The 26,594-nt window shown below is 41.2% G+C and overlaps 1 protein-coding gene across 1 annotated transcript in view; it reads left to right on the top strand.

Moving 5' to 3' along the window:
- Positions 1-17,693: 17,693 nt before the first annotated feature.
- The window catches only part of unc5b (unc-5 netrin receptor B), a 92,010-nt gene continuing 83,109 nt past the window's right edge, over positions 17,694-26,594 (top strand). Inside the window, 1 exon segment of the mRNA XM_079559419.1 lies at positions 17,694-18,510. Within this exon segment, the coding sequence (XP_079415545.1) occupies positions 18,423-18,510 (88 nt within the window). The 5' untranslated portion in view covers positions 17,694-18,422.

Below are 26,594 nucleotides of genomic sequence, written 5' to 3'. Positions count from 1 at the left end.
TTATTGGGTTGCCTCTAGAACCTTGGTAGGCAAAAGTCATTGGCCTTGTACATACTGTATAATTAGCAAGATATCTATATAGATCATCATTGGTCAAAAGATTTCAAAGACGAGCACCTGTTCCCTTTTGTTGTTTTTAAAATAATGGGAAACCGGCTGCAGCTGTGCTTCTGGCGCCATATGCCAACCTTCTCAACCTCTGTCCGTGCACGGAAATAGGTGCGATACTTGGTCATTAATTCCTTCTTGGGGCGCGAACTGTGAGACAGGAGTGCCCGGCTGTCTCTGTTATCCATCTGCGACATCTAAATTATCTGAGGAAAACAAAAAATAGACTCAGGCAAAAGGTCTGTTCGGAAAGATAATATCACGTCGTTCTCGTCTCTAAAAGGTAGCTCAAGTTTCCTGCTTTTATTTTTCAGCATTATACTTGTCGATAAAATTTGGAGCTGTATAATGTACTCCTTTTCTTTGTGGGCATTTGTGTCACTTACAAAACAGCGTGACCTTATTCCAGTGGCTTTAGCTCTGTTTCCTGATTTGAGGATTGCGCAGGCTTAACCGCAGTCCATTTTTTGCATGGATTTGACTGCTGCCGTTTGCATCGACTGAAAGCATCACCTTGATGCCAAAGCACAGAGGTCGTTCAGAGGCAGATGAGTAAACGGCAGGAGAGCAGTTAGTCTCTGGGCACTGTCAGTGTTGTGCTCACGTGATATAATAACTTTCTGAAGAGCCTGCTGCCCAGAACAGTTTTTGCCTTTTAGCGTCAAATGCTTGGTTTGTTAACATCTATGTAATTGGTGAGCCTGACGTGAAAACAAAAAACGGCACAAATTTAAAAATGTCTCTTCCATGAACTCAAATGATTGATACAGTGTTTTTCGCAACCAGGGATATTGGAATTGCTTCAAATGGAAACAGAGGTACATCAGGTAATTCAAGTTGTTTTGACAGCACCACATTTGAGAGAAAAAATAAAATTTATGAAAACTGTAAAAGTCACACAGAAATTGTTTTGATTCAGATTCAGATCAAATTCAAACATTTTCTTTATTGCTTTGGCAACATCCACCTTTTACATCAAAGAATCTTATCTATGAATCTATCTATAAATGTCTCAGATTTTTAATATTAGGCCCAGGAGCTCTGCTGTTCCAACTGTTTTGACTAAATAATAGCCCTGTTGTCTCAGTGTGTGTATTGCAAAGTTGTAAAATTATGAATAATGCCAGATAAATGCTAGCTATAATAAAAACAGTGTCACTATGCGTGGAGTAAATAAATGGCCGGTCATAACCCAGTTTGTCTGTGGGACGCATTGACATCAATAAATGGAGCATAAACGACATTTTGATGTTGTTCATATCTACGTATGTGTACAAGATTAATATCAAAGTTTTAAAGCTTAATACGTTATGTTTATACCCTGCATGCACTTCCATAAAAAGCTATTTAGCTGTAGACATTTTCAGAAATTATAGCACACCATATCCATACACATTGCACACAGACCACATTTAGAAGAGGACAAACCATTTGATAACATTTTGGTAAAATCGCAGATGCTTGAGACATCTTGACAATGTTTTCGAAGTCTTTGGTAGTCCAGTCAAGGAACATAAAGAGTAGAGGGTAGACTTCATCGAAGAGACAACCACCAAACACAAACTGAGATGAATCATTTATAGGTGTTGCAATGTGTCTTGAAGTGACGCCTCAATTTATTAGCTTCAGGTTGTTGAGATCAGCTCCAGTTACTTAACATCATGTGACACGTGACCAGAGAAACCCAACAAATATGTAACATTTTCCTTTTTTTATATATTGTCACCACTTTTGGACAACTTTATGAGAAAATAATTAGACCATAGTTCATAAGTGCTGGAAGAGATGACTTTGAACTTTGTGACAGTTTTAGTTTCATGTGAATTGGCCCAGGAAATACAGAGAAATTAGCAATAAAACAAGACTAGAAATCTGCATTTTGAGCATTACCATGGCAACCAGCCTGAATACAGCACTAAAGGCTCTTTAGAAAGTTGTGATGTCACGTGAACACAACCTATTGCTATTAAAATATTTTAAACTGTCGTCCGCAGTAGCGCTGTGCAATTAGTCTAATTTTTCAATGATTTTTCAAAGAGTCAATGCACTTCTATAGTAGCAAAAATTGAAGGTCTATTTGTTTTTAAGATGCAATTGGATACATGTGGGTGTTTTTTTTTACAGTATTAATCACTGTATTAGAATGTGTTAATATAGTAATTAATGTATTTCATATTGTTTTGCAAAAGGACACTCTATAGAGTAACGTTAGATATAATCAAGGATGCTATATTTGCCTTCATCTAGAAAGAAATCACACTCCATCTTCTTACAGGCTAATAAGTTGACCGTTGGCGAGTTTATCCTACGAGGTCAGCCTATGACATCCACCCTCCCTCCGCACAAGCCAGTCTGTGATCATCATCTACTGTAGATTGGTTCTCTCGTCAGGCACCTAATAATAATGTCCGTCTCAGCCTCGGTGGTGAAAATGTGGCGGATTTGTCACTCAGAGGTGAGACTTCCTGTTTTTGTTTTGCAAAGTTGTTATCTCTTTGCATCTCTCGAATCAAGACGTGATACTTTGTTGTGTTTCTTTACACGCTGCTGAAGAGCATTCAACTGTGTAAAAAGGTAATTGCCTCTTGAATCGCACTTCTTTATAGAGCTGGCTTACAAGAGAAAATAACAGTGTAACTTAAGGTATCTATTAAATCATTAAGTTGTCTCAAGTGGGAGTCGGTCACAGCAAATGGAAGAATAAAAACAGCTTTGCACTAATTGTGATGCTAACAATTAAATATGAAGCTTTTCAATTTGATTATATAGTTTCCATTATGAGAAAAAGAAATATGGCTTCTCATGTTTTCCGAAATGAACACTTTTAAAATACAACTCAACTTACACTACAAATGAATACTTTGCAGTCCAGGGCCATTTAACAAAATACTTTCTATTCTATTGCTCAAAGTCCAAACTCCGCCCAAAAAGTGTCCTGGTGCCACAGGATTGGCTGCAGACCAATCAATTAACACATTGAGTGCCAAAAACTTTTTTTTAATTACAAAACAATAGACACTCTAATACACCTTATGTGAGATTTTGGTAGCTCTGTGATGAACAGAAGTGAAATAAATGACGATCTTGTGAAAAGTCACGATCTGGACATTTCAAATATATATTATTGCGTTTCTTTTCTTTCTTTTTTTAGTCCGAGGGGGCATGGTTTTGCGTAGTGAACAGCTGTAGAGCCGACACTTCTCTATCGCTCACTGGAGCACGTTTGACAAAGCAGAGCAACTTCCCATTGAAAGATCGAAACAGTTGAGACCTTAACATTTCTCTGAGTCTTAAAATGGTCAAAATCGGTGTTTCAAAATCAGTGTTTCAAAACATGTCAGCAATGATATAGTATAGTGCCATACATTCATTAACTTGCACTGTCCCTACCAAATAAACCAATAAACTAAAATACCGCCTTTGCTCTGCCCAATCCCGTCAGACCTTGGAAGCTAAGCAGGGAAGGGCCTGGCAGGACTTGGAAGGGAGATTGTTTGGGAACACCAGGAAGCCTAGCGAATGTAGTGCGTGAGTGAGTGAGTGAGTGGTGGTCGGAGGGGCCGATGGCGCAGACTGGTTGCCTCGCTTCCGTCAGTCTACCCCAGGGCAATTGTGGCTACAATAGTAGCTTACCACCACTGAGCATGGAGTGAATGAATAGTGCAATGTAAAGCGTCTTTGAGTGTCCAGAAAAGTGCTACATAAAACCAATGCATTATATATTGAAACTGAGATATTTAGGTATTTGCCTCTTCCCATAACGTAAGTGTCCATCCAGAGAGGAGAGAGTTGGAGAGAGGAGGAGAGAGTTGGAGAGAGGAGGAGAGAGTTGGAGAGAGGAGAGAGAAGGAGAGAGGAGAGAGAAGGAGAGAGTTGGAGAGAGTTGGAGAGAGGAGAGGGAGGAGAGAGGAGGAAAGAGTTGGAGAGAGAAGGAGAGAGTTGGAGAGAGGAGGAGAGAGTTGGAGAGAGGAGGAGAGAGTTGGAGAGAGTTGGAGAGAGGAGAGGGAGGAGAGAGGAGGAGAGAGTTGGAGAGAGAAGGAGAGAGTTGGAGAGAGGAGGAGAGAGTTGGAGAGAGGAGGAGAGAGTTGGAGAGAGGAGGAGAGAGGAGGAGAGTTGGAGAGAGGAGGAGAGAGTTGGAGAGAGGAGTTAATCAGAAAGGAGAGTGTTGTGTAAAACCCCTGTTATCTCTGTTTCTAGAAAAAAAATCTGTGATTTTGATCAAAACTAGCCTCTGTTTAGTTTAGATTTCTCAGTAACCGATAACCTGGCTAACACCATGCTGCTGTGTGCGCTCGAATTATTTCGAACTGCACAACAGCCTGGGGACCATGGCCGAAATCTCCGGTGGATTTGGGAACCAATCACAGAGCGAGGAGAGACGGCAAGACGATGACGCGCTATTCGATATATGGAAGCTTGTAGTTTATTTACGGATAATAAAAAAAAAGTTTATTTACGGATCCAACGTGACAGCAGCAGACACGATGGTATTTTTTGATCAAGCTTTAGACCTTGTTCTAAATAATTTAGCTCAAAAGTTTACAGCGGGTACGTCATACGTCATCTCATACGATGATACGATTGGCCATGGCTACGTGCAGACGCATGAGACTTTTTTTTTTTTTTTTCGTATCGCCCAATAAACGAGTATGGACGATCGTAAACCACACCTCTCCTACGAGAAAATGAATTGGTGGTCCCCAGACTAAATATCACTTGTGATTTTAGTCTGGTGTTAGCCAGGCTAAGTAACCGAGGCACATAGAATGAAGCTCATCTTTCATCTACGGAGAGCTTAGAGCCTCACCTCTCAATCGAGCCATATATGTGTCCATAGCTAAAACATAGAATACGCTGAGGTGCTACAAATATCATAAAAAATGGTCTGGATTGTTGGCACTCAACAGCTAAATCTCCAAAACAGCGCAACACTCAGTGTGTTAAAATGCACCATGCCGATAACCCGAAATCATCAATGTATTTGTGACTCGATTAAAATTAAATTAACGGCACAGCCCTACTTTTTCTTCAGGATTAGTTGTGCTTCGTGTTTTACGCAGACCTGTCAGCATCAGTTTGGGACTATGCCATAAAGCTCAGCACCTGGTCTACTCTTACCTATTATCACTGCATCAGTCCGTCAGTCCGTCATTCACATTTCTCTCTTTTGAATGGAGACAAAATTTCTTTCCTTTTCCCTCATTCCTGTCTTTATCCCGCTGCCTCTCCGTGGAGGTCCTGTATGAATGGGGCACGCTGGACTCCCGGGCGCAGAGCAGTCGTTAGCGAGGTGGCACGGGTGAGCGGCAGCAGTGGATGATGGAGAGACGGAGGGACACAGGCAGCACTGAAGGACATGTTTAAACCCTGAAGCCATTCCCTACATCGGCACAAAACCAGGGGCTGTTTGTGTAAAACGGGAGTCGTGGCACTTCCTCTGTGAGCAGTCATCAATCTAAACATGTAGAGAAGGCAATGGTCGAATAGAACAGTGGAGGCATGTGGGGTTCTCCGTCACATTTACAAACAATTAAACAGGGAGAGTTTAAAAGTTTAAACTTATATTGTGGTTCAAACTCGTTTATAACTTTCCTGATGCACTTCATACATTACAATTCTGTGCAGGGATGTGAACCCTCTGTGAACGTTTACATGGCCAATAAAAATATGACAACATGTAATTGTGGTATTAGTTTAAGCAGACACTGTTTACACATTCTTGTGATTTTAATAAAGATCAGACCACATTTTATGACAGAAATGTACTGTAAGAAATTCCAAAGGATTTATATACTTTTTTCTCCCACTGTACACTCCTAAATGGTCTGCACTTATATAGCACTTTTCCACCTGCTTTAGGCACTTCACCTTCCAGCAAAGAACCCACGCACCATTCACACTCTCATTCATACACCAATGTACGCAGACACTGGAGTACTAGTTCATGATCAAATAAATGCTTTATATTCATTTAATTATATGCAGAGCACTTGTCAGTCTTTTCATACAAATGGCTGCTTTTAAAATATTCGAAGGAGAAAACAAATTTCATCCATCTAGTTAAAAATTGTAGTGAATAAAATAGTGCCTTTGAATATAAGAGTATACAAGTTAAAGTGTTTTGTCCAGCTTTTGTCTTAGTATTTGTTTGTGATGCGTGTGCTTTGCTGCACTTGTGAGATCGTTTTGGATATTTCTTTGCTATTTTGACCAATTATGTGCTTTATTAAGTGGTTTATTCAGAGAAGCTCATTTCACAGTAAAGTGGTACTTTGAAACAGTGATATTTTATGCGTTGTATAAAGTTTGAAAACTGCCCAATAGAACTGTAAACATCTATGTGTTCATAAAAATAAGTCTAGACTGTCGACAGCACCAGTTATAACGCTTCCCCTATGAGATATCACTATAGAAAAACACCCCTCCACCATAAACAATAGCTTGGTTTACAAGCCACAAAAGAACCACTAAACAAAAGCTTTTTACCTGAGTAAGACCAAATCCCAAACACAGACAATGCACAGAGTATACTTTTTTCTGTCAATTAAGTTTGATTTTATTTGATATATACAATAACAGTCGCATTGTGCTTTTAAAACCTGCCTATTTGATCCCCAGTCTCTCGTCTTCAACCGGTGCCTGCTTCCAACAGATGCTGTGTTTAATTAGTGTTCACACCCACTCTTCACTGCCACTCGGAGTCTCACCGACTCAGAGCCTCACATCTCACCATCTCTGCACTTCCAAAGACACTCTAACAGTGTTTTCAACACATTACGTCCACAGACAGTGGAGAAGGAGGCAGGGAGGCGGTTCCATTGTTGATGAATAATTGCGAGGAAATTGACCTCGAAAATATCCCTTTTGAACTTTTTGGCATTACAAAATAATTAGTGTGCGTAAAAGGTTAGGAAATAGTTATGCAGTAGAGACGCACAAAGTAGGAGAATGGCTGCTTCCACCTCAGAAATAAGGTTTGGGGTATTTTCTCCTGGACGAAGGTTCTAGAGTCAGCATCTGTACTCTGCAGTTGAAGTGTAGGAACGTTTCGCCTCTCATTTAAGAAGCTTTGTCAGCAACACTAAAGAATTCTGACCACAGGCGGACTAAATAAAAATCACTGTCTGTTTAAACTTGTCATAGTCCGACCCCTCTTTATTCTAGTCTACTCTCAACCTGTTGATAAACAACCTCTGTTGTTACGTGAGCTTCAACAACCCTTCTCTCACTTGATCACAGCTCATCACCTGTTGATTGATCTGTCCTGGGCTGTGTCTCAGCCTCATGAGCATTATATTGTCCTCCAGGCTTGGGCGTAGGATGCTGATGTATAGAGGAGAAAGATTGAATCTAAGTCCTCCATTCTCAGTTCACTGAAGGGTTTCGTTTCCTAATAAAATATTGCTTATTGATCCCTTTTTCAAAGCATCATCTTTTATTAGCTAAAATTTCAACCTCACTCTCATCAAACAACTGGCCTGCAGACTGAGGGCCACTAGAGCTTTCTCTGCGGTGTTGGTCAAGAATCTTCTGCAGGTGTTGTCTAGTTTCTCCGATGTAGCGCTCTTTGCACTCCTCCACCACATTGCTCTGTTTGTGGAAAGGAGTTTTATCTTTAGGATGCGCTCATTTTTGTCTCAAAGTGTTCCCCGGTTTGAAGTCGACTGGGATTCTATGTTGCCGAAAGATCCTCTGAAGTTTTTAGGTTCATAATATATTCATATTATATTAAGCTCCAAAGCCCCACGGACGCATGGACGCAGAGTACGCCCAGCCTGCTAGAGCCTGGTGTGTTAACATGCTAGTCCTACTTTAGCTCTCTCTGGACTGTTACCAAACGCGTCTTCCATTAGCTCTTCCCCTTCATAGCCTCTCTCATCTCTTCCTCACTGCTCTACATCGTCCTTGAACATCGTGCTGCAGCCTCCATGCACGTTCATTTAGCATTAACAAGCTTTCTAGGCTCACCGCGCACATCAAACCACTTTGAGCTACAACGAGTTTAACAGTTTGCCCTGAGACAAAGAGAACACCCCGATGGCTCCGCTCTTGCACAAGTATAGGCCGAAACAGAATCTTAAGTTTGCATGTTATCTTCACTGAGACATGAAACAACCAGTTGGTCTATGCGAATTCGGAAAAACAAACATTTTCTGGTGTTGAAGTAGAAAAAGAAATGATTCAGTTCTACTGCACATTAAGTTGCACAAGTTCTGAAGCATCACAGTAATACTGGAGAGAAGATTGAAATATGACCTGCTAAATTAAGGCTGCAGCCGTTACGTAAGGTGACTGGTGATATTGAAATGAGAAAGATCTTTCATTAGTCTGCAATAGACAGGCACCATGATGTTGAACACCTCTTCAAACTAGTTCAAGTTGTTGAAGTTCAATCTAGTGGCTTCACTCTTCAGAGAAGTGTCCGCTTGAGTAAAAAAGTGGACAGAAAAGGGCCAAGTTAGGCTGAAAAAGAAAGGTATTAGCAGCAAATGTGTAAAACGAGGATAAATAACCCACAGGTGAGACTAGCTGTTATTGTTATTAACTCCTCCGTGTTGTCTTTATCTGGGCTGCGGGCTGAGCTGAACCATAGTTTGCTGATGAAGCCTTTTGGATGAATTAGAGACTTCAAGAACCTTCATTGAAGAGTGCAGTCCCATGTGAAAAGAGTAAATGCCATGAAGCTTGTGTGATCCAAGAACGTCTGATCCAAAAGTAAACTTCAACTGCAATGACGGCCAGTCCAAATCCAACACATTGACCAGAATGAAGTCCCAGGACGTCAGCACGCCTCTCCGTCTCCGGTATGAGTAAAATAGTAACAACAAAAAACCCACAGTAAGTCATATTTTTCTTTTGATACCAAGTTTTGATACCCCACCAGCTTTATGGAACGAGGTATCATTCATGTTTCATTCATCATATCAAGTACTAGTACCAAAATAACAAATCGTGCCCCGCCCTGGTATGCACTGTACGAAAATAAGGACAAAATCCACAATAGAACAATGGACAAATCACAGAGACCAAAACCAGAGCTTGTTTGCCAGCTGCTCTGTGGTTTCAATGTTTTTGCTGATTCTGATTAAGACAGACTCCAGTGGCTGCACTCCTGTGGTTAACATCTGTTCACATTTACAAAAGAGGCAACCAAAACCAGGACGCAGGTAAGAAACAACTCCAGTTCTGTGTATTTCAAAGTAATTCTCTTCAGTATATTTCTATTGTTCAAACTGATGAACGCAGTTTTGTCGGATCATTCTTTCCAATTCTTTCTGCAAACCAATTTAGAGAGCAAATACAACATGTTCGATGTAGTTTACACAATTAAACAGTCAGCAATAGATTAAAACATTTTTCAATTAAAAAAAAAATGCGGGGAATGGAAATTTGACACAAAAAGGCAGTCTAATAGCTTTAGAAAACATTACCCTACATGTCCTCTTTTTGATATTATTCTGCTCTTACCTTTTTATGTGAATGGACTGTGAATTTGTGCGTTTGAAAGGCAATCTTCAAAACCTCCAAAAGTGTGCCAGTAACTACAACACTCATGTAAAATTGTTCCTTTGGTGTAGGTGACCTTGGCGGTTTCCTGGTAAATTTGTCTTTAAACTTTTCGCCTTTCAAGCAGACAAAGGGAGCGTTTTCAGGTGGACTTTTCAATGGTCAGAGGTATTTTTGAAATGGAAAGAAATTCTTCCCACCTGAAAGAGGCAAAGTCAGACTCAATCGGGAAAGAGAAAGTAAAAAGTTCAGCCTCACATCTGCGTTACTGCCTTAATGTGACTGTTGGTCTTCGTCCATCTGTATACTTGCAACGGCTGCTATTTCTTTCCTTTAATTAGCACTAAATAGCTAAATATAAAACTGTTCTGTTTAATTTAACAGTTGTTAGAGTCACAAAAGTGTATTTAAGTTGTAAAGTCACGTAGTTGAAAGTTAAAAAAGACAAAACTTTCTTTTGTAATAAAGAAGTGTCTGAAACCCTCCTCACAAAGCACATAAAAAGCACCGGGACTGTGCAATTAATGAAAATTAGTACATCTCAAAACTACAATAACAGAGTCACGAATACACAATTAATAGCACTCATTTTCAATAGCCAATCCATCTCCCTCACATTCTGCGTATATGTTATTGAAAAGTGAACAAATTGATAAACAAATAATCTCAATAACAATGAGAATAATCTTAATGATTATTATTTCTCTTGGGTTCCATTGTCAGATTTTAAGACCCCTCGTCCAATCACAGCAGCTTATTCGTAACATATCTTTACAATGCAGAAGACACTCCATTCATCCATTTTGTAACGCTTTATCTGGGGCCGGATCGGGGAGGCAGAAGTCTGAGCCGAGATGTCCAGACTAGGCAGAGGTGGGCCATATCGTATCGCTTAGTGTTACCGCGACATCATTTTTTGATATCGTTGGAATTCTTTATATGGTTGTGGACACAATATAATTTATGTTACGCTCAGCTCCATCAGAGCAGCATAAACACTGACTGTAGGACACGGGGACAGATGCTTAAAAAGTAAAATTAAATGGATGAAAGGATGCTTGAGTTGAGATCATATTTGCGAGGAAATTGGTTATGGCGGTAAAAAAAAAGATTCATTTTTTTATTCAGCACTTTAGAGTAGCCATTTAAAGGAAAAAAAGAAAGAACATAAAAAGCATCCATTTGGATGTATGAATATACAAAAACATTCCAATAATAATAGCATGGGAGAGGTAGAAGCAAAGTAGGCTTATAACAACACCACTCCCAAGTAAACAATTCAATTCAATTCATCTTTTTTATTTGAGCATCTGAGCTCCACAAAGTTCTTCATAGGAGCAGAGTTCAGCACAGTAATCAAGCAAAATAAAGATACATGCGTAGGTGAATAGCCAAATAGATAAATAAATATCGTGGATATGATGCTCAAAAGGAGTAGGCAGAAGCTTCAGCTTGTTAGAGCCTACCCCTTTCGTACTTAAGAAATACAGTAGATACATTCATTAACTATGCACAAAGAAGATATGACATATAGTCATTTAGTTAATGAAATAAGAATCAGAGTAACTTCAAGCCATGCCAAGTCACTACATAGTCAAAATACCAAGTTGAATACAAATACAAAGTGTCAAATATACAATGCTCATAAAATCCTTTCCTTTATGAGCCTTTTCTCTGTACTCAGCATTAAATATGAAATATGAAGAATGAAATATCTTTGCATTAATCTTCACATTGTCAAATATATCGTTACCGTGATATTTCTTTATTATCGTGATATAGATTTTAGGCCATATCGACCGGCTCCACGCACACTTCATCCAGCTGTTCTGTGGTGATCCCGGGGTGTTTCCTGTCCAGCTTAGAGACATAGTCCCTATAGCATGTCCAGGGTCCTCCCAATGGGAAGATACTCAATCTCAAATACTGCTGTAACATGCTTTGTCTGTTGAATCTGAAAATGCTGTTTCTCAGTCTTTATGTGAGTTTTATCTATTAGTCTCAACTAAGCTGCCATGCTTTTTTAAGATATGCCCTTTAGTTTCCTCCATGACCTCAAACCAGGGCAGTTCTTGACTAGAAAGATCTTTAAAAGTCTGCTGTAATGACACAAACCATACAATACAAACGTCCAGTAATAACATGCCTTTGGTCTGCTGAGCTCCACACTTTCCCAGAGTCGCATCACAATGTGCCGGACCCTGGCTCCTCTGTTCTATTGTACAGACTCCACTCCATACACTCCACTCATGGGACCCGCTCCTATAGTAGTCTCGTCCATTCTTAAGTCATCATTCACTGCCGTTCACATTAGAACTACACCTCTTATCTTTAACAGTGCACTGATACGAGTCGGTCGCATTGTCTTCAGGGAACTGTCTCTCTTTCCACACTCGCAGCCAAGCATCCAGCGCAAACAAGGAAGCAGTCTGGTCTCCTCTGAAATGTTTACTAATGATGCCTTTGTACGGCTACGAGGATAACTTGATTTGATCGCAGCCATAAGGGAATCCCACACAATGTTTTTCAAATATGAAGTATTGCGTGCGAGAGAACCACTGTCTGCACAAGGTAATTTACTTAGAGCAAAATTAACTCTAGAGGGACGTGAAATCAATACGACTAAAGTACTATATCACATGTATCTGAATAACATGCAAGCAGTATAGCTCGATCATGACGGGCGTGTGGAGTGAGAAAAACTCAGTGTATAAGGATTTTTGTGCATGCTGAAGATTGATTGATTGAAAATATTTTTTAAACATTATGTGAACACTCTGGTCTATTTCTTTCAGATCTCTATTAAAGAAGGTAATTAGTTCAGAGTTTCACACCAGTGGGCAGTGGACTGTCTAACCACACAAAAAATTCTGTGGTTTGGAAGAATAAAGTCCCCGCTGACACTGACCGAGGCTGTGATGAGCGCCTGAGAGAGATTTCTCACAGTGAGATCAGCCAACACTGGTGACACACTGTTCAAACATTTACAATACATTAATGTATAATTAAGGTTTCTCATCATCCTGGCGTGAGAGGTAGAGGTGTCTTTGGCAGAGGAAAGATAACACACAGTCTGCAGCTCTTCTGCGGTGCTCCAAGTCTGTAGTAGATCATATCCATCAAAAGCATCCAAAAGAAGACGGTAATCCACATGGGGAACGTGACGGACAGGTCCTCGGGTAGTTCTTTTAGTAATCTGCCGACTAGCGGGTCATTTTTATCAAAACAGGTGCTACATAGCGAGTGCAAGCTGAAAAATAAAATATGCTGTTCTGTAGCTATGTTGATGAGGGGTAGGCGGTATACTCCTTAAAGGGACTATACAGAGTTTAAAAATGTTAAAATTATGTATTTTCCTCCCCCTACATGTTCCAGCCATGTCCTAATGTGTAGAATGAGCCCAGACCTGTTCACCACAACTGCCTCTAAAATCCTGCACTGTCACTCAAAATTCGGGTGCGAAGTGCCGTCATGCACGAGCTTAATATAGAAGCTGCAGTTACACGTATGACCTGAGGTGGCAGTAGTGAGTATAAAATGGCTAACTTGCATCTAACAGCTCAGTCAATCATTCACCTAATTTGGAATTTGAAATTGCTTGAATTAGGCAAGGCAAGGCAAGTTTATTTGTAGAGCACAATTCATACACAAGGCAATTCAAAGTGCTTCACAGTTCCATAATTATAATCATAATCATAATTATACAGTATTAGGGCCCCAAATCGAGTGCTTGCATGTGCTGTTCATGAGCAATCACTTGGTAAATGACCTCCATGCTGGGACTGAAAAATGGCCCTGGACTGTGACCAGCCTGGCCCAAATAAGCGTAAATGCGACACTTCCACAAAGACATATTTTAACCTCATATCCCCCGCCTTAACTGAGAGCATTTTCTCCAGTTCGGCTTTACCCAAGTCTAAAAGCTTCTCGACTGGAGAGCAACGCCTCATTTGAAAGCTATGGCCTGCAAAATTCAAACTTTTTGTCACGTTGTCGCTGCATTTTTGTCCTTTTTTTTGTTGCTTATTCATAACTTTTTTGTGTGTGTTTTCTTTACATATTTTTGTCACTTTTTGTTGCTTTTTTCATTGCTTTGTCGTCGTGTTTTCCTTACTTTTTGTTGTGTTTTCATCACTTTTTTGTATCACTTTTTTGTAGCTTTTTTAATTGCTTTGTTGTTTTGTGTCATGGATTTGTTTGTTGGTTTTTTGTGAAGTTTTTTCTTGTTTTTGCCACATTTTTTGGGGCACATTTTCCTTCTGTTTTCATCCTCGTTTTCTTTTAAGCTTTTAGATTTGCGTAAGAGGTTGAGGAGAAAAGTGAGAGGCCAGACCGGTGGCCCGAGAGCCAGTGACCCTTCTGTGCTCTTCCAGAATGGACGTACGGCCAGTCCGCCCCTGCCCCCATGGAAGCCCACGTGCATCTATAGGTGATTTGCTTTGAAATCACAAACAGCGGATGACATTTTCAGTTAGGGCAGAAACAGCACACCTTTACAGTGTAATGCATATAGATAGCGTAACTGACCTTTCCGTGATGGCGGTAATGTGATGTTAGCGCCAGAGAACAATTTCAGCGACTTATGCTAAAGTCAGATCTAATAAAAAACTTTCATTTTCAAATTGTCTGGCTCCCACACCTTTCAATTTTATTAACTTTCTCTCCCCAGAAGCAAAGGTTGAGGAGAATTTTCAGGGCAACAATCAGTGTAATTGTCATAAGTCTGACACATGCAATCTGCTAAAAGCCCCCAAGCCCAAAGACCCATGGGATTACAGTGGACAAGACGGTGGAAGTCACTCGCACAGACACAAAGGCAGATCGAGCACAGTTTCCGCCTCAAAGACAAAAAAAAAATCGTCTCCAAAAAAAGTGCTAGGGAGTGCAATAGGTCAACAAATGCTGCAAAGTGCTGTACCAGAAGTAATCATGACTTACCCGACTCCTTTACCATATGATTACGATTTTGCTAGTGACCAATTAACCGGAACAGGCACCGCCCTGTTGTGCTGCGAGCCAACACGGCACACCATTTATCTCCAGTATAGACGCTGCAGATGGGCTTGCTTTATTTTCTCCCTTATTCACTGCAACCGCATTCTATTAAACAGGTCCTGCGCCGGCCTGCATGAAATAATTAGTCTACTGGATAGGTCAACTTCATCATTCCTGAAAATAATATTCAATTATCTTCACAGCAACTTCTAGAGCATGCATCCTATTTTTAGCCCCTCTGTTTTACCGAGATAGGCAGTTGATTCTTTTTATGTCAGTCTGCAACACAAAGCGATGTAGAGTCAGGACGGCTAAACAGCCCACGGTGGACAACCTATTATGCTTTAATAATAGTCAGCGCCATCTCATTGTCTCCAGCCCTGTATGGTGCATCGCGGTTATTCAATCCGCCACTCGGCTTTCCCTTTTCCAATGAGTGCCCTTGACTTAAATCCTCAATTAGTTTTAGCCCAGTGTAGAACAAAATAAGTACATAAAGCCTGGCGTTGTTTGTGGTTTAATAAGCTATAATTGGAAGGACACTTGTTTAAATGTGTGAAACAGTGAGATAAATATCTAATTAGAAGCAGAAAAGTGTGAACAAACTGCACGACCTCGAAGAATAAGTGTCAGAGAGATGCAAGCAAATAAACCACGGGCTGGGTACAGTTGTTTTTTTCCCCCGATGCCAGTACTTTAACGATACTTTTACAATGGCGATAACTGAACAATACTTTTTTGGAAAGTTGACGCTTTTGACAACAGATCATGAGTTTGAGCAAGTGAATCCCAGTCCATTGAATTGCTTAATCATTCAATCAAGCTTGCATTTCTGAATGAAAGAAATGTATTTTCCTTGCCTGACTTTGCCTTTGTTGTACATACATATAAGAAATACATATCTGGGTTTAGCTATTGCGAAACTATTTGTGATTTTCAGGTAATTCTGGGTAAGAGTGACATTAGAGGAGAACTGCACCGACTAAACTTTTTTTAAGAGAGAGAAATGATGTCCAACATCTTCTGATGTTATATAAGGACTAGTTCATAAGTGTAGGGAAACATGTAATAAAACATTATAAAAGCAGCTGCCAGAAGATGCCAAACTGATTGGAGGACAGCTTCATCCAGCAGAAGCTGAACTCTCCCCTTCCCTTCCTCTGTTGCCCCTTATTGCACATTTGTATGTAATAGTGCTCTGTACAGGTTTATAACTGTGACAGAAAAGTCACACATATCTTGTACTTTTCCCACCGTTCGCACAGGGACTTGTAACTTGTCTGAGCAGATTAGAACCTTTGATGTTGGATTTGGTTAAAGTCCAACATGATGCGACGCTGCTGTGGAGCAAACACTGTCCGCTCTCGCTCTGAGCCCTGACTGAGGCACTCACGCTCAAGCACTAAAGCCTATAACGCTATGCACTCTCCGGCTCCTCTCTGTTTTACGCACAAGCGTCTTATGTTACGGCTAAGCACGTTACAACTCAGTAATAATCCAATCATGAAATCCAAGTCATACCAGGTTCCTCTTTCGGGCCGCCACAGTGACTCAGCACCATTTCACTTTGATGAGCCAATAGTGGGGCAGGGGTAAAGGTGGCGTTATGATTAAGTTTAGTGTTTGACTGTCTTTATTGTGCAGATTAAGTGCATGTGTCCATAACTCAGGAGCAGAAGCCTTAGCTCCATTGAATAGACTTATTGAATAAGACTATGGTGCACTTTTCCAGAGGTGAAAGAAGTGCTCAGTATCGTGGGAAAGCAGTATTGGTATAAAATAAGTTAAGCAAATGAAGTAAAAGTGAATAATAGGATTGTAAAGAGGATTTTAAAGCCAAGTGCTTTACTTGTCAACACTCAGAGACTACTAATTATACAATTAACTACAATTGTTTACAAAAGTGCATAGATTTTGGCCTCCACAACGTGACACACATGTTTTTGGAAGTACCGTAAAACGGAGCGCTCGTTGACTTAAAATCGAAGACAAGATGTGGAGATGGGTCCCCCTTGCACAGATGTCGCGCCCACAGATCCTCACTGGTTCCCCCAGCGACTGTGTGTGTTGGGTCAAAATCCTGTTGGGACAATGAAGCACAACTTAATGAAACCTACACTGAAACGCCAATTCTGTCAATTCCAAGCCATTTTATTATAATGCAGGCTTGGTTCCATCCCAAAATGTACAATTTAAACCCAAATATGGCCCACCACCACTCAGTGAAAGTGTGTTAATAGTAATCATATTCATTGCAGTATTTTAGGCTCTTTGATCTCCTGCTGCAAACTGTAGCACATTCAAGGTAAGCCATCTTTATGCATTTGCACCAACACAAAGGTAAGAATCAGTCCCGTCAAGGCTCCACATAATAATTTAACAAATCCAATGTCTGATGTTCAGTAGCCTTCATCTAAAACAATATCTTGCCTTTGTTATTTTAAGTACAGCTGCGACCATGGTATTGCTTCCAAGGCTACAAACACGGGTAAAAAAAAGAAGTTTGTTACCAGTATCACGTGCTGATATTCTTTGTGGTGTATTTTCATGTTTAGCAGCAGTCTTTTTTTTTTTTTTTTTTACAATAATAGAGCAAACCAGCACTCACCCTTCAGTCAAGTACAGCGAACACGCGCCTCCACTGTGGGGGATGAAGAAAGGCGGCTCTTGTTTTCTGTGCGTCCCCCCGTGTCTTCCTCAAAGGACACCTCATGTGTGAAAGGTCGCCCTCTAGCGGACACCGACGGTTAAAACAGGTGTTGATTGACGTGGGATATTAGAGCTCAGATTTATTAGACTAAAAGGGAGGGTGTGTCATGCAAAATTTGAGATGACAAATTACACCGCCAAGGCCTAGACTCAACACCGAGCCTATAGTTTCGCATTTAAAAACCACTGAAACGCAGATTATACGGGGCTAAAATCCAGGTATTGTGGCGAACGCGTGAAACTCGATTCGCGGCTCAATTCGTCCGCAGGAAAAGTTGTGAAACCTTTGGCTGCTGTTCTTCGCATCGGCGCTGCTGTGTGCGCTCCATAGGCTCCGGGTTTTCCGTCTCGCCCCTCCCTCTGTATTTCCACGGCGCCTGCTGCTCGTTTACCTTCACTCGCTCTGAGCGCGCAGTGAGGAGAAGAGGAGGAGGATGGTCTATGATTGGCCAGACCGGGACAGCTAGTTTTGGAGGCTGGCGCTGTGCTCATTCCCCGTGTTCTTGTTTACACCTTGTGGACTCATTTGTGAAGAGAAGGCACCTTCAAAGGACTAGACGGAGTGGACGCGCGCCCTGGAGTCCATTTTTTTGTTTTTTATTTACTGGCAAAAAAATATATCAAAGGTTTTTCTGCGGACATCCGTTTTCCTCTACGGGGAGTTCAAAGCTGTGTTATGTGTCAAACTTTTCGGTGACTTTCAGGACGCACGCGGTGGTTTATTGAGGCTATTACGACCGGGGACCTGGACACAAATTAAATGCGGAGGAGTTCAAAGGGGTTTTATATTTACAGAGTGGCACAAAAGGAGCACTTCTTCAACCGGTCATTACTGAAATCACAGGCTTCGCTATGTCTTTACAGGCAGCGTGATGGATGTGTTCTGAGCGTTTTTGTCTGCGTGCGTCAACGGCGAAGAAGAGTGAACTATTTCCCCAAAACAAAAACGACTAGGTTATTAGAGTTAATTCTGGACTCCTGACATTCTGCTGTCTTTGAGAACTCCAGCCAGTGGCGCCTCTGCCACAGAGCCACTCTGAAAGCAGCGCGCTCCACGCTGTCAGCTCTTCCAGGGACGATCCTCAGCGGAGCAGCCGGAAAAGATGCTCTGTGATCGCATGCGGCGCGCACAAGGACTCGGTCCCCTGGTGCTTCTGCTGCTGCTGGGGAGCTACGGCGTGTCTGCCACTGGTGAGTCTTTCACTAAACTTAAAGGTTTTTATTTTGAGAATGCGCACGAATTACGCCTGACTGGACCCGCGATCTAGATTTTTGAATCACAAAGTTGGGGGCGATTTTTAAAATAAATGGAATTAGGGCAGTGACCTTGTTTTCCCTAATGGTTTTTGGAGCCATGGGCCCAGAGGTCATTTAAGTTGCTTATCTGTCATCTCCATATCCCTCTGTAAAATGCCCTGGGAACCACGGTTGTTCTTCCAGACCACTTGAACTAAAACATACTGAAGCGTCTTGCGCATTTTGTTCATGACCACGCAAACAGGCTACAGCTACTTGCATTTAGTTTGGACGTTCTTTATTCAGAAGAAAGTGTTTTTTGTAACGTGGAGCCTGTCAAGATATACGGTTTGCACTGATCTGGATATTTGAGGTTCTCCAGCTATTCTTTGATAGTCATCGCAGATCCCCAGCTTTACAGTGGAGCCCGCAGCGCACAGCTCTGTTCAGTGGAAAATCAAACTCCCCCGGTGCGAAGGGAGTAATTAAGCTTTTACTCAATGCAGTCTTGGCTTTTCCAAAAAGAAAGCCAAAGCCCCGAGAAGTAACATAGTAGAGTCCAAGTGCTGAGCCTGCTCCTGCTGGCAAAGACGCAGTGGCATTCTTAGGTGTGAACTGGTCATTTCTACCACTCAGGCACACACTGGACCAAAGTGATCCTCCTGGCAATTTTAACAAATGATCCACTAACTGTAATTTCATAACTTCTCTATTGACATGTTTAGGAAATTATGTTTCATTTATTCTTTTCTTTATTCATCTATTTGTTTATTTACTTAAATAAGCAACTTTTTAGTGAATCCATGATCATAACAGCCTAATTATATGAGCATTGACGCCTCAATAATTGGAATAATGCCCCATTTCTTCCAAACATGTACACACACAATATGTACTTTCAGGCTCAAGTCATGTCTTGCTTTAGACTGTGAAACATGATTTGACTAACAGGGCCCTTATCGCTGACATCTAGGAACAGATTTGGCTTTGGCATGGTGGATGACCTCCGTTATTAGGGCTTGGCCTGGGCATTAGCGGGCTGTGGACAACCTTGTGCATTTTGACGATTGCTTCTGCATTGCCCTATTCCTGGACTGTCCCAGACCTCTGCTGCCCCCCCCCCCCCCCCCCTCTCCCACCCTTTGGCTTCCCAGATCTGATTGAAACACAAAGCAGAAATCTGAGGGTTTAGTGGATTGTGGCTTTAAGCTCATTTTACACTGGGACAAAAAAAAAGAACAATTCGACCGCAACGAGACGAGAAGCTGCTTATGCCGAGATGCCACTTGAAGGAGTAACACAGCAGCCGTACAGAAGTCAATGTAATGTACTCAGTCAGTCTGTCAGTCCAGGTTTGTGGCCTTTACCGTGACTGCTAATAAGAAACTCTACCTCCTCTGGTCCTCCTTGTCTCCGTGTATTATTCCCTGAACAGTCCAAGCAGAAAAGCAGCTTATGTTTATTAAAATTGCGGGCCATTCTGAAATCCTCGCATGCAGGAGAAATGAGAAATGTTGATATAAACAGTTTGGGATTGTGATTGGGGAGAGGCTCCAGTGAAGGGGGCACGGGGCGGGCAAGAGGTCAGTGACTAACAGGACATTTCTATTGAGGAGTGCCATATAAAACGTTTCTTAGCCTTTTTTAATTGTCATGTGTGTCTTGGTATGAGAGAACGAAAACATGGGCTTGTTTGTACAAGCTCTAAGTCATTCTGTTGTTTTCCTTTGTATTGCAAAAGTTTTTTCCAAAGAAGTCATCGACTAAACCGGTGTTTCGCCGAGCTGGGCTGCGGGGAAACCTTAGCTATTATCTTCCTGTGGACGTGTTAAAGCTAATCGCTGAAGTATTTGAGTAATAGTGGTTCTGCTCCGCTATTAACTGCTATAGTGTTCATGCATGCAGTACTTGTCATTCTCTACTCTAATGAGAAATTCAAAAGAGCTATACTTAACTTACAGTGTTAGGGTAAGGGTGCAGTGTTCTTTAATGCGTTCACATACCCGCTCCATTCCAATGACTAAATCAGAGTTTTCCTCTTAGCTGACAATCAGATTTGTATTTTTTTTTAACATGGTGAGAGTGACCCAGTAAAGTTTCAGGCCTGGACGGATATATTTAGGCAAAGCATGATGGGGCAGGAAGACCACATCCATCTTATCTCTGGCGTTATGCTGCTGTACCCCTCCTCGCTGTTGTATTGTGGATGTGCTGAGCTCATGTTTCTTCCATAGTGCTCCTCTTTTGGTGTTGACATACACATTAATTACCCTGACTTGCGAGGTACACTTGTCTAACGCTACGAGGCGGATGTCCACTCTCTTTTCCCCCTCTCTCTCTCTCTTTCCTATTATTATTAACGACCTTATCGCAGTCACGACATACGGGGAGTGTGCGTTTTGTCATGTTTCAGTCTGGGGTAGCTAGACTCCCAGGTGCCTTTTTCTTAAGGGGGTGGAGGAGGAGGGGCAGCGGGTCGGGCTGGTCTGAGGAGGTCAAAGCAGAGGAGCAGAGGCGGAGTGTTCGAAGTCACGGAGCGTAGCATGTCGGACACTCCCATAGATGAATAGTGACACTTTGTAGATGCGCTGTCTCATGTGTGTTAAGTGGGGGAATCTGACTGAATACATTGTGTCACTTTGTGTCAGGGCGCTAAATAATTATCTTCACTGTAGCAAAATATAGAAGCTTGCTAAATTACAGTGTGAAATAGTTATGTTAAAAGTACTAGATTCGTTTTTATACTGTATTATAGCAGTGGTTAGTAATAGTAAGCTAGTAGTAGGAGAAGAGGTGGAAGTACATGTTTGGAGAAACTTTTTGAAGTGATCGTACTTCATAGAGTAATTTTGATACTATTGACGCGGCATCAGTACACCAACTTAAGTAAAAAAAATAGTGACTGTTCTCATAGGGATTTAGCCTATAAATGACAAAAGCTTTGTGTGCCATAAAGCGATTTTGTTTGTGGTTCTTGTACTAATTATGTCTTTTTTGTCTTTATGGTTAGGTTTTCTTTTCATATGTGTGTTCTTTATTAGATTACATCTCAATTCTAAAACCATCAATCACCCTCATACACTTAATAATAATAATAATAATAATAATAATAATAATAATAATAATAATAATAATAATAATAATAATAATAATAATAATAATAATGCATTGGTTTTATATAGCGCTTTTCTGGACACTCAAAGACGTTTTACATTGCACTATTCGTTCACTCCATACTCGGTGGTGGTAAGCTACTATTGTAGCCGCAGCTGCCCTGGGGTAGACTGACGGACGTGAGCCAACCAGGCTACGCCATCGGCCCCTCCAACCACCACCACTCACTCACTCACTCACGCACTCCATTCGCGAGGCTTCCTGGTGTTCCCAAACGGTCTCCCATCCAAGTACTGCCAGGCCCTTCCCTGCGTATGGCCACTTAAACACACACACAGTACTCATACATTAGTTTTATAAAATACTTTTTACTCTTCGTTGTGGAACATCTGGTCTCTGCTTGAGTAAAATTATTTTAAAATCACGTCACTCTTCTTGAGTAAAAGAACTTTGGCTGCTCTACCCACCTCTGAGTTGTCGCACTTGCAGTAAGAGGATTGACCCGGATAGTCAGTTGTAGCCTTAATCGAGTGCAGTTGGTTCTTCCTATTTTACGCAATGAGCCGAATGAATGATGATGGTTGTTGAATCCCTCCCAAAGTCGCCGCTTACATTTTTGTTGCAAAAAGAAAGGCATGTGTCAACATTGCTCACCTCGCTCCAACACCGGAGTCGGTTTGGCTTCAAAGACACACAACAGATTGAGATGTCAGATTAGATCAGGCGGCTCTGCAACATCTAGTCATAACACAAATGCTGCCAGCCCTTTGCATCTGCAGCGTCCGACAGGTGCTGCTGGGTGCTGCGGTAAACAAACAGGCTCTTTTGGGCCGGGCCTATGGGACAGCAAGCATTGTTGATTTTGGCAACACATTTTTATTTTGGATTTCGTCTTTATTTTGGGTCAGACCGCCTTTGCTTTGCCCGATCCCGTCAGACCTCGGAAGCTAAGCAGGGAAGGGCCTGGCTGGTACTTGGATGGGAGTCCGTTTGGGAACAGTAGGAAGCCTGGGGTGAATGTGGTGTGTGTGTGAGTGAGTGGTTGGTGGTGGTGGTCTGGTAGTTCAGTCTACCCCAGGGCAGCTGTGGCTACAAGTGAAGCTTACCTCCACCAAGTATGGAGTAAATGAATGATGCAATGTAATGTAATGTAATGTTTGAGTGTCCATAAAAGCACTACATAAAACCAATGCATTATTATCATTATTTTACAGTCATAGTCTTTTGAATAGAGCTGCTCCATTTGGGGGAAAACACCTAGTTTTTCTGATAAGCATTTCAATCGTGGTTCGTTTGCGATGTGTGCTTTAATATAAAGATTCAGTTCAGTGCACATATTCAGAGGCATTATTACTCGATAGGGCTGAAATATGAACTTCTAAACTAACCATCACATGCATTTTAGAATTGTTGTCGAAGTCTGCTCGAAACTGCCACTGTCATCGACGACAGTGGTGCAGACAGTAGAGCGGGGCGAATCCCACAGACGCACACTGCCGCTGTGTCCTTGGGCAAGACACTTCACCCACCTTGCCTCCAGTGTCTGCGTACATTGGGGTAAGAATGAAAGAGTCAGTGGGTGAGTTTTTCCTTGATGTAAAACACTTTAAGTGCCTAAAGCAGGTAGAAAGGTGCGACGTAAACGTGACCATTTATTTTATTATTTATTTATTTATTAAACCTTTGAGCTATACTCGGTAATTGCCAAGAGAGGCTCATTTTTTGTTTTCCGTAGTTATATTGTATCGTATCGATTAAATAATTTTGTCCATATCGTTCAGCCAGACTTTTTAGTAAAAAATATGTTCAGTAGTTCTTTGGAGTCCATAAAATTTCAAGCCAATTTAGTCATACATTCAGTCAGAAGGTGTTCCAAATATTATCATGTATATTGCATTGCTTGAATGACATTTTACCAAAAGTACAAAGGACCATGTTGTTAATGAGAAATTGAATTGGCATAGTTTGATGCTTTTTGATTGACATGGAAGAAATTGCATCCAATTGTTGAGCTTGGATTTTGTTTTAATTTGTCCCATCTGTTTATTTGTTAACTCACTGTTCATTAATTACGTTCCGTTTAGTTTAAGCCAAGAGAAATGTTCTATTTGCAATGCTATGACAAAATTAATCAGAGAACAAAATTAAGACCACGGGACGGTCCAGTTCCTAAGGCATGCCCCTGTGCAGCACACGGTCACATTTGTCCTGGAGCCGTGCATTAGTTTTTACGACCCGGGCGGCGGCAGGGGATGGGATCGTTGGCCAGCCGCTGCCCTCTCTGCTGTATTATTCATATGTGCAAAGTGGTCTTAGTTAATATTTAAAATGTTGCTTATGATGCTCAAAATCCTGACATCAGACACAGTGAAGGAGACAGAGGTGGTAGGGAGGAGATGTTTGGTGTTTATGTGTGTGCCTGGGATGAATGAGGCACCGGAGATTTTAGGGAACCTTTCGACATAGACTGAATGAAACGTCTCTAAGTATAAGTACACCGAGGCGTTATAAATGTAGGTAGGGCTGGAGGGAAACTAATTTAATGTGTCATATGCAAAACAAATTTATGTTTTATGACCATAGACAAAGTAGACCTTTTAAATAGACTTGATGAATGCTGTTCAAGTTCCCACTCACAAAACAGTCCACTTTACAGAGAGGCAATGTGAGTCATGTCATAACAAAGCATTTCTGTGCATATTTACTGTAAACCTGACAATTAAAAAGCCACAATTTGATAATTGAGGTAAGCCATAGTATAGATTGCAATTTGAGTGAAAATTTGACTAATTGCACAGCCCAATATGCACCAAAAACAAAAATGACTCTAACTCTATTCTGAAGGGACTGGAAGCATTACCTAAGTCACCACATTTTTTGATTATCGTGATTATTGTGCTAGAAGATAATTGTGAGATCCATCCGACAGCCAGTGCCGGTAACTTTACCGGGAGTGGGTATGTCTCCATGTGACTAAAGTCAGCAGTATTTAAGATTTCAGTAGGTTAGTTCCTCATCCAAATCTATTCTTTGATTACCCACTGCAGCAATAGCATGTTCTGTGTCGAGCTGCTCATTTGCTGCATGTTTTGTATTGATGACAACAGTATAGTCCAAAATGTTACACAGTGTGCTTATTAAATACTTACTTTATGTCTCACTCAATATGACATTTACACATTTACAGCAGACAATGAAGGAATATTTAATAATTGCCCAATCCCTATCATGTCTGCAGTTTCAGTGATTTTTTTAAACCATAGGAAAATATTGTGATAACATCGTTTATCGCAATTATTTTGAATCGTGACCCTAAATGTCATTATCGTCCCATCACCTAAGGAGGACTAAAACACGTCTAAACCTTCGGGACTACATCGTTCACACAGCAGTGTAACGCAAAGTGTTTGCAGAGTGGGAATCGTGCCGACAACCTTTGGGCCAATGAAAATAATGCTCAACTAACTGAGCAACTAACGCTCAGTGCATGACTGCTCTTTACCAAAATGGGGTTACATGAGGTATTTCTGATTGTAAAAAAAAAAAAAAAAAAAACTGCACACAGGACAGATTGATCTTAGGGCGTAGCTTTTAAATATCCTTTATAAGAAAAGAGCAAAGAAAAAACTTCATAGCCGTGGCATTCAAGCATCGTTAAGCCCTTGGCAGCGACCGAGGAGTGGAGCGCCAAGTGGAGGGAAGAAACAGGTGCGCAGAAATTCAAAAGGATGCAAAACTTAGTCTAAGGTTAGTGAGGCGGCTGGAGAAAACTCTACTTACAGGAGAGGGGGATATACGGGGGGAAGTGAAAAAGAGACACAAATCCACCCGGGCGATGTTTTTATTAAGGCTCTTATCGATGCAGCGAGCTCCCAGTATTAAGAGCAGACATGTTTTAATGCTTTGCCAATACAGTGCATGTCGGACCAGGCCGTAAATCTGCGGCCAGCGGCAAGAGCTCTTTAGGAGGACAGCAACTGCAAGGTAAATGGAGGATGGGCTGACGAGGGGAGATTAGTGGCAGCAAGAAGAGAGGTTTTTAAGCAAAGATCGATGTTCGCAAATATGTCTGTAATTTGCAATGTACAATAATTGGAAAAAAGTCTAAAGTGCTGCTGAGAGGAAGTTTAGACGCATGTCAGTGTTTGGGGAAAGCTTCAGTTCACTTTTTGGATGTAGAAAAGTTTTAATCTGTATCTTTTTGATATGTCCAAACCAAGAACACAAAATTTGCTTTAGTAGCTAGTAGGTTATTATTCTGATGAGCAATTTATGTTTATGTGGATGATGGAAAGATGAACCCATGAACATTAAAGGGACTGTACGGAGTTTAAAAATGTTAAAATGATCTACGTTCCATGTCCTAATGTGTAGAATGAGCTCAGACCTTTTCACCACAAAAAAAAATTAAAAATCCTGCACTCAAAAAGTGGTTACTTCGGGTCCGAATTGCCATCATGCACAAGCAGAATAACCATAGAAGGTGCAGTTATATATATGACCTGAGGTGGCAGTAGTGAGTATAAAATGGCCAACTTTAATCTAGCCCCTTTAAGGTGTTTTGGGTAAAGCTCAGTCCAGTCACTACTACCTAACAAAAATGTACACCACCTAAAGAGGGGAAAAAAATGGATTTAACTGTTGTGATCAGTTGTGATCTGATTTCTTCTTCCCTGATGGCGCGGGTGTATTCCAAGACAATGCCAGGATTCCTCAGACTCAAGGACCATAAGACGCCATTTTCAGACATGGATTAACCAGCACAATGAGAATCTTTGGGATGTGCTGGAGAAGGGTTTGCACAGTGGTCACACTCTCCCATCATGGTAAATGGTCTCAACTTATATAGCGCTTTTCCACCTACATCAGGCACTCAAAGCGCTTTACAGCAAGGAACCAGTCACCCATTCACTCTCTCATTCACA

The sequence above is a fragment of the Gobius niger genome (genome assembly GCF_951799975.1).
Source record: "Gobius niger genome assembly, chromosome: 7".
In the NCBI taxonomy this organism is placed as follows: Eukaryota; Metazoa; Chordata; class Actinopteri; order Gobiiformes; family Gobiidae; genus Gobius; species Gobius niger.
The sequence above is the reverse complement of the archived record's forward strand: the minus strand, read 5'-3'. Positions and strand labels throughout refer to the sequence as shown.